The sequence below is a fragment of the Toxorhynchites rutilus genome, chromosome 3 (genome assembly GCF_029784135.1).
Source record: "Toxorhynchites rutilus septentrionalis strain SRP chromosome 3, ASM2978413v1, whole genome shotgun sequence".
NCBI classification, from domain to species: domain Eukaryota; kingdom Metazoa; phylum Arthropoda; class Insecta; order Diptera; family Culicidae; genus Toxorhynchites; species Toxorhynchites rutilus.
The window spans coordinates 120,970,696-120,985,380 of NC_073746.1; the positions used below are offsets into that span (position 1 = coordinate 120,970,696).

The window sequence follows — 14,685 nt, forward strand, 5'->3', positions numbered from 1 at the left end:
CCTACGTCAAAACAAATTGTCTAACGGATATGCGTTTGAGTGACAATTCGGGTGTGTTTTTTTTATTAATTCGTTTATTTTTACAGGCTGAGTTACATAAGTTTAAAGGAGCCGAATTCCTCAATATAATTCAAAACTATATATATATGTAAACAATTTTCTTACATCTATGGTTAGTAAGGTGGAAAACCGATTACTCGCGGTGTACTCGAGTTTAGAAGGGTGACATATTTTTAGGAGAAGGATGGGATATAAGGAAATTGTAACAATGTTGATGAACACTCAATTCTTAATTCTATTCGTATATTTATAGTGTATTTACGTTTCAACTTATTCTACTATTTATAGCAAGGGGACGAATTACCCGCAAAGGAAGGAAAGGAGGATATAAGGATATAGGGACAATCACACACGAAGATCGATAGCTTTAAGGAAAACATATATATGGGACATGTAATCAAGGTCTAACCGAGCCAACACATCTCTCACCGGCACATTGGGCTGTCTTCCTCGGGCCCGAAGGGAGTTTTCTAAATTCGATCTGGCGACCAGATACGCACGACCAAACAACGTGCTCGATGTCGTGATAACCTTGGCCACAAACGCCGATATTGCTGCTGACAAGATTGAAACGGAAGAGTAGTGCATAGTGGAAGAGTAGTGTGTTGGCTGCCATACAAATGCAACACAAATTTCTGCATAACTCGAGAACTAATCAAGCAAATGGAACCAAATTAGGCATACGAAGTTTTTTGGGTGCAATAAGTGTTTCTATGACGGTTAGACTCTTCACCCCCTCTCTAAGAGGGGGCTGTCATACAAATGAAACACAAATTTCTGAATTACTCGAGAATTAACCAAGCAAACGAAACCAAATTTGGCATTTGGAGGTTTTAGGATGCAATAAATGTTTCTATGGTGGTTAGACACTCCTCCCATTCTCTAAGGGTGGGCTGTCATACAAATGAAACACAAATTTCTGCATAACTCGAAATCTAATCAAGCAAATTGAGCCAAATTTGGCATGTGAAGGTTCTACGGGGCACGAAACGTTTCTATGGGGAATACACTCCTCCCCCCTCTCTGAGGGGAGCTGCCATACAAACGAAACACAAACTTCTACATAACTCGAGAACAAATCAAGCACGATTTGGGATGAGGGGGTTTTTGGGTATGAGAAATGTTTCTATGATGGTATGACGCCCTTCCCTCCTTTGGAATGGAGAGTGGGTCCCATAAAAATATTACACATATTTCAACCAAAAATATTCCAATCAAACATGACAATTGAAAATTTTCGGAAAACTATGAAGGAAAAAGGGAAAATTCGGAAAATTAAATTCCCATATGTTCTACAATTACAAATTTGCAATTGATCTTTGTTCGAATCTGGAAATGGATTTTAATGTGATGAAACGCACTCCTATATCTTCTTCTATCTATACAAAAAAAAAAAACGCCGGATGTGTCGATAAGAGCAGAACTCGAGGAAGGAATTGTCCGATTTAGGGCTGTCTTTATTCTATCATATTTCCTGTATAAAACATTTATTCCTAGTAACGGAGAAACATGTTATTTGCAAGTGGTTGGAAAATCTTGAACGAGAATTGTGTCTGAAAATAATCTAATATTATAATGATGAGTTTTGTTAGAAATACTAGGAATTTTAAAGTGAAAGGTAAATTAAACGAGGTCGATTGAAAGATCAATCAATGAACAGTTCTGCGATGAACTTGCTCATAGTAAGAAAACGTGAATGTTTGAAGGTATTTATAACAAAAACCAAATTTAGGGCGGGACGAAGTTTGCCGGGTCAGCTAGTAAAGTTATATTGTCAAAAAAAAAACAGCGATAATTGATTGCCCATCTTCATTTATTGTCGGTGTTGTCGCTGCGTCTTTCGTCGTTTCATCGAACGGAAAGAATACGCATAGTTTGATCGAGTCTGATTCAAACACATTTCGCGGAAATCAAAATTGCAGTTAAGCTCGTTATGAAGTTTTAATAATAGATTACATATGAAGGCAATGGAAGGAGTTTGAACAACGAGACGAATTTGCAAGAAGTGGTTAGAACAAGATTCAACACGAGTCTAGTGTCCTCGTGAAGGACAAAGTGATTGCGAACAATTCACCTACTAGCTCTGCCGATGCCGTCCTTGATTTGGTAGTTCCAGTCAATGAAGAAGTCTCGGAAGTAGGGCAACGCAATGAGCAGAAATCGCATCCTAATCATTCATTAGAAATATATCAAATAAACTTTTCTTAAGCGAAATATGATACGCATTTCCGGCTAATCTACTTTATTTAAAAGGTGTGCAGAAGAAACCTAGTCGAATTATCTGTTCAATCGTGGAATTAACGTCAACTGGCTTGTGTAGTGTTTAATAGAACAACAGTATGCACTCAGCAAGTCGTAGGAATGCAGAAGTTAACCAACCTGTTATTGTTTTGAAATGTTCTAATAAATTGAGAACAAAAAATGTCTTCATCAGATCACTTTACGAAACGGAATAGAGTTTGACTCTATGAAATGGAAAATCCATAATCGGAAGAAACGCGCGCTTTCGTTGTCAAAAATATGGCCTCTAGCATGGAAAGATCAAATTAGTTTGATGAGGGTCATGTGAATACTCCCTTACATAAGGTTTCCCCCTCAAAAATAACGAAAGAAGAGAATCAGTTTGCATTGAAACGCGCTATGCACGAAATTCAGCGCAATTAATAGCCACCACTGTGCATCCATCTAGTCACAAGACAAACCAAAACAACATTCGAAATAACTGAAAAAAAAAAACAGTTGACTAGTACACATGCTCTCGAGATTATCCTTTCCTCGCGGTCTGCATAATAATAAAGCGCATATCTCGCCTAGCATCTCGTCAGTCTCGCGCCGTATTCCTAAAGAAACAGAACACTCTCCGTGCTATCCGTTCAGTCAGAGACATGTTTGCATCAGTTCTAGCCGTGATCATCGCAACCCTCTGCGCAATATTATATTGGATTCACAAAATACGCCATAGATTCGCGAGCAAGTGGCCCAGCTTGGAACCATGCTATCCGCTGATCGGGAACGCAGCTATAATTCTGGGGAAGGACGACATGGCGAAATTCAAATTGATCGAAAAAGTTTTCACCGACACTGAAACGATCAAGAAAGTATGGGCTGGACCGAAGCTTTTCCTGATCACGAGCCATCCGGATGTCATCCAGAAGATTCTGACGAGCCCGGTGTGTTTGGATAAGCCGTTCCTCTATCGGTTCGCCGGATACGAGCAAGGTCTTTTCACCGCGCGATGTATGTGCGAGTTTCTGGATTGATTAGCGGATTTGTTTTTGAATACCTACCTAAATATCTCCCCAGATCATGCGTGGAAGGAGGCCCGAAAGCGGCTGGACCCCTGCTTCAATCAACGGATTTTAAATGGTTTTCTTCCAATTTTTGTGAAATGTGCCCAGAAGATGGCGGACGGTTTGAAACAGTATGCGGATGGACAAACGGTTAATATTCACAAGTTCACGGCTCTCTGTTTCCTGGAGATGGGCTGTGGAACCACCCTCGGGACCGATGTGCTCCAGAGAGACGGCAAGGCGGAGTTCGAACATGGATTGAACCTGTGAGTGTACGAAAGAATATGGCGTGTGTGTGATAAAACGAAGAACGTGAAAACAGTGACACAGTGCAGTGTGATATCTAATTTGGATATTTTTGTTGTTCCTCCGCAGAGCCTTCAAAGAAGCTTCGAAAAGGATGATCAGCGTGCATCTCTATCCTGATTTCGTGTACCGACTGACTAAGAATTACCAAGTGCTGACGAAAGCCAGAAAAACAATTTGCGATTTTTCCACCAAGGTAGGGCGTTAAATTAGATTTTTTTCCCTGTTGTCCATGAAAGCTTCACAAACTGTTTTTTTACACCTTTGAGAGGGTCAGTTGTTGATATTTGATACAGGTGAAACATCATTAGTGGAATGTGTTCATTGTGCGCGCGTTCTCTTTTTACACATAAATGATACAGAGAAAATTTTAATATGAATGATTCAAAGTGTTGTCACTGCTAAAAATGATGCGAGAAAAATTCTGAACATCATAGGGTTAGATGATTTTTTAAAATTCTGTATCTCGAGCTCATACAATTTCTTTATATTTAAAACAAGAATTTTCTCGCATACGTATCACATATCATCACAGAAGAACGGCTGATCAAATTTGAGCCGTCTGTATATCGTTGAGTTTGTCTCCACCCAAATTAAAATGATAGAATACTTTGGAGGATATTTGTGATGGATAGAAAAAAATCTAAAAAATGGGCTACGCATTTTTTCTACAATGATAAGTTTGTCCAAATTAACTTTGACGCCATCAAGATTCATGGTATTGTGAAAAAAATGATGGATTTCCACACGTACGTATAACTCATCATCACAATAGAACGGCTGATCAGATTTGAGACTTATTTATATCGTTGTGTTTGTCTCGGCCCAAACGATAGCATTGAAAGTTTCCTCATATATATATTCGTAATTCGTTTCATACCAACCAAAATGTACTAGAAATAATTTATATGGCAGAATAACGTTTGCCGGGTCAGCTAGTTATCTATGAAAAGTTCTTAAATTTATTAACAAAAATTTCATACTCATGATGGTCTTTGGGCAGTGCTCCCGTGGCCGAGTGGTTAGCGTCTCACACTATCATGCCGAGGGTTCGGGTTCGATTCCCGTTCTGGCCGGGGGATTTTTCGTCAAAAAATTCTTCCGGCTTGCACTGTGGTCATACGTATTCTTGAGCTTGCCACTCCAGAGTACATTCAAGGCGTGTTATTGGCAATTTTCTATTAGATCTTTTTCAAGACTAGATAAGGTAAATAATTTTGGTTTGTCCTGTCGAAAATATGATCATGGTTTGCCCACTTTTTTGAATGCTCTAATTCAGCGCTCCTGTGTCAAATAAGGTATTCGAATGTTTCAAAACATGTAAATAAAATTGTCTTTTTCATGATTTACCGTAATTTTGTAGTATATTTTCACGGAATCACATGTTTTATAGGATTATAAAATACACCTTATATTCGTGTCAATGCGCCCCTCATTCGAGCTAACTTTTAATCGATCACCAGATGATTATTTGGCACGTATTCAGACCTTTTCTGGATTATAACACTTACAAATATTGTAAACATCATGCTTGCACACCATTTGTATCAGATTTACATAGCTAAACCATTAAATTAACACATTCTGATGAACTCAATTCTGATCATGAGTTGTCCAATTCAATGATGTTATTTTGTCCACATGATTTGTATGGCAACCACTTGGCGCGCTGCAGTTTGTTTATGGTGTCCTTCGCGCATAGAAATAAAGAATAGTAGTTTCTCAAGTTTCTCTGTGTTGAGTGTGTTGAGGGTAACACTTTTAAAATGCCCAAGAAAAGGTAATATTCTGAAGAAAGCCTAAATTATGAATGGATCAATATGATGACAGTAAACTCAAGCAATGATAAATGCAACATCTACTTGTGAATTCGAATGTTTTCATTCAAAAATGGTGATTTCTAAAACCGGACAAACCATGATCATTTTTTGGGCAAACCATGAGCAGAGGTGGTCAAACCATGATCAAATTCCTCTTTAAGGAAAATCGTTAAAAAAAACATAAAAATTTGAATAATTTCAACACCTTATGGTAGTTGGTGACGGCGCCAGTGGTTGTATGGTTAGCGTAACAGCCTCACAATCCGATCGGCCTGGGTTCAATCCCAGCTGGCGTCGTTGGGATTTTCTGAGGCGAAAAATCTCTGGTTACGTCTTCCTTCGGAGCGGAAGTAAAAGAAGTTGGCCCGGCTCATGAGTTGTTGAGTCTGATAGGTAGGAACAGGTGGAGTCGCCTCCCTGATGTCGGTGATTGGCACTAAAGTGGCGGAAATAGGCCGACGAAAAATAAGCGAAGATAAAAAAAAAAAAAAAAAAACACCTTATGGTAGTATTAGCAGCTAGAGACTTGGGACTTTTCAACAAACCCAAACTCGTATCGATTATATGCGATTTTTATGAAGAAAAATCAATTTGCATTTACTAGTTGTGTGAAAACATCCTAAATCGGACACACCAAGATCATTTACCTTACCAATGAAGTTTGGGGTTTAAAAACCAATTATTACACAATTTTTTTGGGATTAAGAGAACTTAAGATTCACAAAATTAGATACAAAGTACATTAAATTGTAATCGTGATTTTACATAATAGGAGTACCGGTAAGTATTTTGGTTTTTTTTCAAAACTTAATGCTTCATTCTGCAAACAACTCTACAAATTTAATATTCAAAGTATTGCCCATCGCTAGTCACAACTTTTTCCCATCTTTCTGGCAATTCACGGATCCCTTTGTGGAAATAATCGGCCGGTTTGTCGGCTAACCACGAATCGATCTAATTTACGGGTGTGGGATAGAACCTCCCATTTCAGCGTTTGCAAATATGTTTTAACCGGTTTCGCGACATGTGGCCGAGCATTGTCGTGCTGCAAAATAACTTTATCGTGTCTTTGCTCGTATTGTGGCCGTTTTTCCTTCAGTGCAAGGATACGCATCAATTGTCGTCGGTAGAGGTCCCCCGTAATGGTTTCAGAAGCTCATAGTACACCACACCCAGCTGGTCCTACCAAATAGACAGCATAACCTTCAGGCCGTGAGTATTCCGCGCGGCCGTCGATGGTGATGCATTGTCGGGGTATCCAAACGTTGTCCGACGTTTAGGATTGTCGTAATGGATCCACTTTTCATCGCCAGTAGCAGTGTTTGGATTTCGATCAAAATCGAATGATACACAATGTGTCATACAAGTAATCTCTCACGAACATATAACCAAATATGAGAGGATCATTTAGATACTTGTATGAATGACAGTAATCACTTGTGTTACATTAAATGATTCAACCAAAAGAGGAACGAAGACTGTTGTTTGCATATTCGAGCTGTATCAAACATCGCAAACCATTTTCGAAGCCTGCATACAAGTTTGAACCGCATATATCGTCCCGCTCAACTATAGCGAAACCTACTGCACAGACAAGTGTAAAGCAATTAATGATACAAGAAAAACTACGTCATCATTCGGTCACCATTTGCGACGAATGGGAAAAGAGAGCGGTGTTGTAAGTAAAACTATGCGGTCTGTATAAATATACATATTTCAAGGGACAGCGGCATTAAAAATGGAAAATATGATCTATCTACCCTTCCCTTAGCCTCTATCGAGCTAAATAATCATATAGTTTGCACTCTCGGCAGACTTAAAAATCAGGATCTGCTATATTAGCTAAATATGAATCATTCGCTTCGTGTAGTCCGTACGATCCTGCTGTTTCATGATGCATGGAGAGGTCGATATGCATATGTTAGAGGCATATGTTTTCTGCACTGAAGGCGTATATGCTGGTGCTGCTTGCGTGTCGGTGTATCATGAAGTGCGAACCGAAGCAGAGTTGTCTCGTTCTCTTTTGTGTCGCAGCACGTAACAACAAAAGAATGCCGCTGGGGGAAATGATTTGTAACGAGTAACGATTCGATGGAAAAAAAACCCTTTTATGCCGTTGGAGCCGTTATTCGCACGTGAAAAAACGGCGTTCAACGTCTCGTAGCTTCAATTCATGCGGCACCCAATGTCCTATCTTTCGGGTCATTCCCATTGCTTTTAAACGATCGGATATGGTTTGCTGAGCTACTCCGAGTGTATCTGCAAGTTCTTGTTGCGTTTGTGACGGCCTAAAATTCTCCATCTTCAAACTTTTTTGGCGGTCCGAACCATTCTTCGTCTTCCGAGTCAAAATTACCACTTTTAAATCGTGCAAACCACGTCTGACACGTTCGCTCAGTTGGAGCATGGTCATCATAAACTTTCATCAAAATGCGATGACTTTCCGCAGCTTTTTTTCTTCATATTGAAGTAATGAAGTAACACTCCCAGCAAAAACACACTCGTTAGTACGAAATTCGACATACTCGAAGTGGCAAAAAACTATGTTGTTTACGCTTCAACTTTTTGACATATACTGAAAAAGACGCGCAATGACAGTAGCTTTCCAACGAATGTCTGGAAAATTTACTGGAATGAATAATAATTATGTTACGCCATCTATTGTAAAACTGAAGAAACTTACCGATACACCAAATACACTCTGTCCAACTTCTATAAGACCACCCAGATTCTATTTCGTTGCAACACAAATAGTTAAAATTTCAACAAGATACATCCATACATTGTTGAATACTTAGAATAAAGTTTATTCAACATCAATTTCGTTCAAAAGAGTTGTTTGTTTATTTATTGTGCTAAAATATGATAATTTCAGCTGTCCAGTTTCTATAAGACCACTTCAAAATTCATAAGTATTATCAATGAAAAATTCAAAACGATCGGCTGATTTATGATGTGACAGCTATCTTGAGCTTTCCGGTTGCGCAGAATCCCGCCCAAACCATGCACGAGTCTCCACCAAAATTCCTTGTTGAAAAATACTGTTCCTTCTTCCGTAAATCACGCTAGTACCCGTTGAAACCTTGAAAACCATCTTAATTTGAACTTTTTTCGTCAGTGAAGATACATTGAAGAACTTTTCGTTATGGTATATAGCAAAATGTATTCTTTTGGAAACATACTTTGTCACTTCATGTGAGTCGGTTCATGTTAGATTTGGCAAAACTCAGACGTCTTCCGATGTGAGATGGTTTAAGATGAGGAGTTTTAACCTTTTAACTCCTCTTTATGCGAGGATTTTTTACCGAAATTTGAAGAATTGTCACCCGAGCAGATGAGTAGTTGAAATATTGCCTTATTTGCACATGCGATTTTGAGTTATTCGAACCTGTTCTAGCTATGTCCCGCTTATCCTGGTTAGAGAGCTTCGATTTACGTGGAGCTCTCTCCTTCTTAACGTATCCTTGAGGATTCACCAAATAATTGAGCACTACTTGATGGGATCGTCCAATCCGACGAAAAAATTCTCTGATAGGGGAAGTGGTGGCATAGTGGTCACCCTAAGGAATATGACCATTTCCAGCGTCCACATACCGCTTCAAATTCCGTTTCTCGATGAATATTATAGTTCAACTCATTGTTGTTCAAGATAGCAAACGGCTTTTACTATAAAAATTCAAAATAGTACACTTTTCATCATTAGAAAAAAAGGTGAGTAATCGAACATCATTTTTGTAAAGTGGTCACCTAGTGGGGGCAAAGTGGTCACTCACTCACACACATATCAAGATTTATGCGTTTTTTTTCGTCCAAATTTGTTCAGATTATATTTGATATAGTAGGTACATATACGAAATAAGCTTTGTCTATTCACCTAGAGTCTTAATTCAAATTTTCTCATGCATAAAAAACGTAGTATGAAACAAACAACATTCCACATAATGAGGCTTGGTTTAGTTGGAGTGGCATATTTATTCAGGGTCAAAGCCACAAAAGGATCCTCTTCAAGAGCAGACTATGATGAGGTATATCAGCTTCAAACAGAACATTGTAAGTCGATATTCACCTATGACCACTTTGCCCCCAGACATCAAAGTAATTTCTATGCTAATAATTCACTAAGATAAAACAAAATATCTGTTCACCTCTCCTATAATATGGGAACAGTCGTCCAAACTGATGATTTGTCCAATATATCAGATTGAATAAACTAAATTTCACGAGAAATTCCATAGATACCATGCGCACAGAACTACGGCCTAATGGCTATCGAGAGTGAAATTTCATTTTTGATTTATATTTTGACATGCGACAGCTCTACTGAAGTACAGGGTGACTCAAAAATCATTAAATTCTTCAAGATATCGTAAGATATAAGATATCAATATGGTATCTATAGTTAAATACAACCAAACAAGCAGGTGACCACTTTGCCCCCCATGACCAATTTGCCCCCACTACCCCTACCAACATTTTTATGTTGAAATGCATCGATTCGTCTTTCTTCTCTCTCCGTGAGGACTTTTCTCTTCGGAATTTGCCAGATTTCATTGATCAGAACAACTAAAACAACGGAAAATGTAACTGGTCTTATAGAAACTTGACAGTTGAAAATACGAAAACATTCGTTTACGCTCAGCGCTTGCACACACATATATGAAAATCATGAAGTGTATGGTAGTCACCAATACCTACACACTAGAATATAAATTGAAACATTGTTTACAATGACACAAAGCAGCAAGATCATCACCTGGTCTTATAGAAGTTGGACAGAGTGTATATTATTTCATTAATTTTCACTGTAATTAATTGTTATGGAGTGCCCAAATCGATTGATGGAAAACTGTCGTAAATCTATCAGGAAATGACTGAACAATAATTTTGAGTACAAGAGGAAACCAGCATCTTAGAGTTCGACCAATCAGAACGCGGTATTTACGTTTGAATAACGGGTGAGATTTTTCAATTGTTCGATAGTTAGTTTCATGACACATTTTATTTAATTCAATGTAAAAAATTGTTATGGAGTGTCGAAATCGATTGACGTAAAAATCTCCTCAATCCAACATGAAATGACTGAGTAATAAGCGTTTGAAATTGAACATTTATCACGATGCTATCGACTTTCGTTTTTCAATTTGTACCTCCAATATGTTCCCGAAAGACGTAATCCTACGTTAAAAATGACAAATATGTTAAATCGAAAGAAATGCACAGCAACGCCTAAAACTACAACCAGACAATTTCAATTCGCACACCTGGTGAGTGTAAATCTGCAGCTAGGTTTCTTGTGAGTAAAATGTGCAACGGAAGGGGCCCTGACCCCCTCAAATTGCAACGGCCGTTCATTACATAAATTTTTTTCTCAGTATTTTTTTTGTCAGTACAGGCAAACCTTTTTTTTGTGCGGGGGATAGGGACCCGCACAAAAAGAATGGGATTGATTTGAGAAGCACATTGTGTTCCATAAATATAGGGGTACCTCAGGGTAGCAATATTGGACCCCTATTATTTTTGTTGTATGTGCACGACATTGGCAGTCTACCTCTAAACGGGACTGATAAACTGTTTGCTGACGATACAGCACTATTTTACCAAAGCCTCGATCCGGGAACCATAGTGTCACATATAGAGTATGATCTGGCTCTCCTTGGGGATTACTTTCAGGCAAATCTATTGTCACTCAACCTGGCGAAGACCAAATACATGTTTTTCCATTCACCTAGAAATAAAATAACAACATGTCCTGATCCCCAGATATCAAATGTATCCATCGAAAGGGTGCATAGCTTCAAATATCTGGGGGTCATTCTAGATTCAACCTTGTCTTGGAGTTTTCAGACGTATTTCGTTGAGAAAAAACTCGCTTCCCTTTGTGGTATCCTGAAGAGAGTATCACCTTTCATGCCTCAAAAAGCATTAATCAGTTTCTACAACATGACAATCCCCACTGCAAACCATCTTAACGCTACACGACAGGCACAGCACTTATTGAGAGCTCGAGCAACATCTAGCATTGGTCAACAGCGTTTTCTTTTTTATGGACCGTCCCAATTCAATGTTTTACCTTTGCATATCAAAACGATAACTCGTCCCGAGTTGTAATGTAGTCAACATGTAAATGTGGACAGACTATGGCCCTTTCCCCCCCCCCCCCCCTTTTTTTTAAGACAACAATGTTCAAGCCACACAAATAATGTTTAATTGATCTTTGTGCTCTTATTGGATCCCTTAAAAGAATATAGATTCACTGGGATCCAACTATTATCCCAATGGTTATGGTTTGCCCTCTTACCTCTGTGTTGTAGTGTCCTGTTAAAAAAAAGTGACCAACTCTAGAAAGCTCAAGTATGTGTTCTTTAGAGATGAGGGTGAGAAGAGGGAAAAAAGTGGATAATTCAGACGCAAAAATGCCTTTTTATGAATATATGACTGAAATGCATATAAAACATAGAAAAAAGCTAAATGGACGAAAACTTCGTCAAATATACTTCTTTTTATATACCGCACAAAAAACCACACAAGAACAGAAAATCGCACAAAAAAAGGTTTTCCAGTATAGTATACTCACCAATTTTGAAATTTCAAGCATATAAATGAATTCAATGATGAATTTTCTATCAAATTGGATCGCAGTTGCAACCAGCGAATGAAGAACAAAATTTATGTTCAAATTTATTTCATTTAGAAAACTGAATTTTATTTCGTGCATTATCATATCTTCGGTTTAGCTTAGGTTAATACTTTCTAGTTATCTATATGAAGGTGGCTATAGAGATTTATTTTTAGTGGTTAGATACTAGAGATTTTAAGACTTAGGACAAATGATTGCTTGAATCAATATCTAATGGAATATGTCCTAATAGATTTCCTCATTTTTAGTAGCAGAAAGTGTCAAACGAATCCGTAGATTCGAGTACCCAAAAAAACCATAATAACTAAAGGGTGTGTCACATCAAATTGCATCACGGAAAAAACGCTGTAGAAATTTAATTTTTAGGAATTATATCTTCAGCTTTCGCTTATAATCAGATAAAAGTGTATAGATCACGTTGGCCATGCTTCACTGTCAATTTTTCGTAAATTTGGAAAAATGTCGTCGAACGAAAAAGAGCGTCGTGAATTAATCCTGCGCACTCATTTCGAGAATCCGGAGTTGTCACATCGGGACATCGGTAAGAATGCTCGTCCAATCCACGGTCAGCAGAGTACTAAAACGATACTTCGAGAACCTAACCATCGACCGGAAGGTGAAGAACGGCAAAAATGGATGCTCCGTCAATGAAGAAGATCACAAGCGCGTAGTTAAACAGTTTAGACGTGATCCGAGAAGTTCGGTCCGGGATGTCGCCAATAAGCTTAATTTGTCAAGTTCATTCGTCCAGCGGACCAAGCAGCGGGAGGGCCTGCGTACATACATGGTTCAGAAGGCTCCTAACCGCGACGAAAGGCAAAACATGCTGACGAAGCCGCATTGCCTGGTAATGGACGACGAAACCTACGTCAAAGCGGACTTTCGTCAGTTGTTCTTCTCCGCAGAGGACAAATTCAGCGTTCCGGAGGAGATTCGCAAGCAGAAACTATCCAACTTTGCCAAAAAGTACATGGTGTGGCAAGCGATCTGCTCTTGCGGAAAGCGGAGCGCCCCCTTCGTGATGACCGGCACGGTAAACGGGCAGGAGGGCCTACAGAAGCGCTTACTACCACTATTGAAGCAGAACGAGGGCCCGACCATCTTCTGGCCGGATCTCGCTTCGTGCCACTATTCAAAGGACGTGTTGGAGTGGTACGAAGCCAACGGGGTCACCTTCGTGCCAAAGGAAATGAACCCGCCCAACGCGCCGGAGCTTCGCCCAATAGAGAAATATTGGGCGATTATGAAGCAGGCCCTCCGGAAGAACCCAAAAGTTGTCAAATCGGAGGCGGACTTCAAGTGAAAATTGGTTTCTTGTTCAAAAAATATACAACCTGACGTTGTACAGAACCTTATGGACGGGGTAAAGAGGAAGGTGCGAGCATACGGGCTTGGGCTCGAAGTATGAATAAAAAGAAAATGCCAAAAGTTGTTTAATAGTTTTTATTTTACTGTCTAAAATTTCCAAAAGGATCGGTCTACTGGGCGAATTTCTACAGCGTTTTTTTCCGTGGTGCAATTTGATGTGACACACCCTTTAGTGATTATCGTGCTCATGTATTGTTGGTCCTCTCCACATCATACGAAGTGCGCACTATAGATAGTGGTCAGTCACTCAACGGCGAGTATGAGCGTGATTCTTGATGGGGTTGAAGGGTGAAGTTGTGGTTCGTCGATGCCACCCAAATGTCGGAATTTTGAATTTGTTTGCGAACAGAGGTACCCTTCTGACCGCATATGTCATACCATTATTTTCTCCCTTCCACTAGTGGCAATGAAAACCTTGCCGAAATTGTGATTGACTATTTAAAGTTCGAACACCGAAGGTTGAACAACGAAAATTGATTGCTACGCAACTTCAAAGCCTAATTTCGTGTGTTTTTGGGCAATTTTGTTGGCCCACGTCAATCGCAAAGAGCAACTATGAAGTTGCACAGCTTAGCCAAGCTCAAGCTCAAGTTCAACAATTATCGACTGTGAAATAACTATTATGAGCATAAAACGTGTACTCTAATGGCTTAGTCAAATGTTTTTCTGACACACATGGCAAGTGCTGCTTTGAAAGTGCACGCGGGAAGATATATCTAGCTAGTCGTATAAAAAACCGTTGAGTTGTTAGTGCTTGGAGTGGTTTTTATAAATCCATTGTATCCTTGCGACCATCAGTTATGAGTGATTTTCAATTAGACACCCATATTTAAAATGCTGCATCACCGGAAACTGTGACTACAAACTCATTTCTCATTGATATTCATTATCACAGTGATAAATAAGTCTTTTCCAGTGATAACAAATATTATCTTTGTGTTATGACCCTCTTTACTGTAGTATAAGGGGCAAAAACTGATAAAAACAACGATGTTATAACACCGTTTCCGTTGCTGCCATCTTCCCAATTACACAATATGTGCCGGTGCACTGCGTGTTGAGCTTTATGTGTTATTGTTTTTAAATTAAACTAGTTTTATTAAATTAATACCAATCACCTCCAGGTTCAAACACAACTCGTGTTTTCAACCTTTCTTTTGTGTTTCATTTCGATATTTCGACTTGCTAAGCGCGCGTAACCTGA

The 14,685-nt window shown here is 39.0% G+C and overlaps 1 protein-coding gene across 1 annotated transcript in view; it reads left to right on the top strand.

The window, feature by feature from the left end:
- The first annotated feature begins 2,894 nt into the window (after positions 1-2,894).
- The window catches only part of LOC129773462 (uncharacterized), a 66,249-nt gene continuing 54,458 nt past the window's right edge, over positions 2,895-14,685 (top strand). Inside the window, exons 1-3 of the mRNA XM_055777073.1 lie at positions 2,895-3,297; positions 3,364-3,616; positions 3,726-3,852. Coding sequence (XP_055633048.1) covers positions 2,946-3,297; positions 3,364-3,616; positions 3,726-3,852 — 732 coding nt within the window. The 5' untranslated portion in view covers positions 2,895-2,945. The remainder of the gene's footprint in view (positions 3,298-3,363; positions 3,617-3,725; positions 3,853-14,685) is intronic.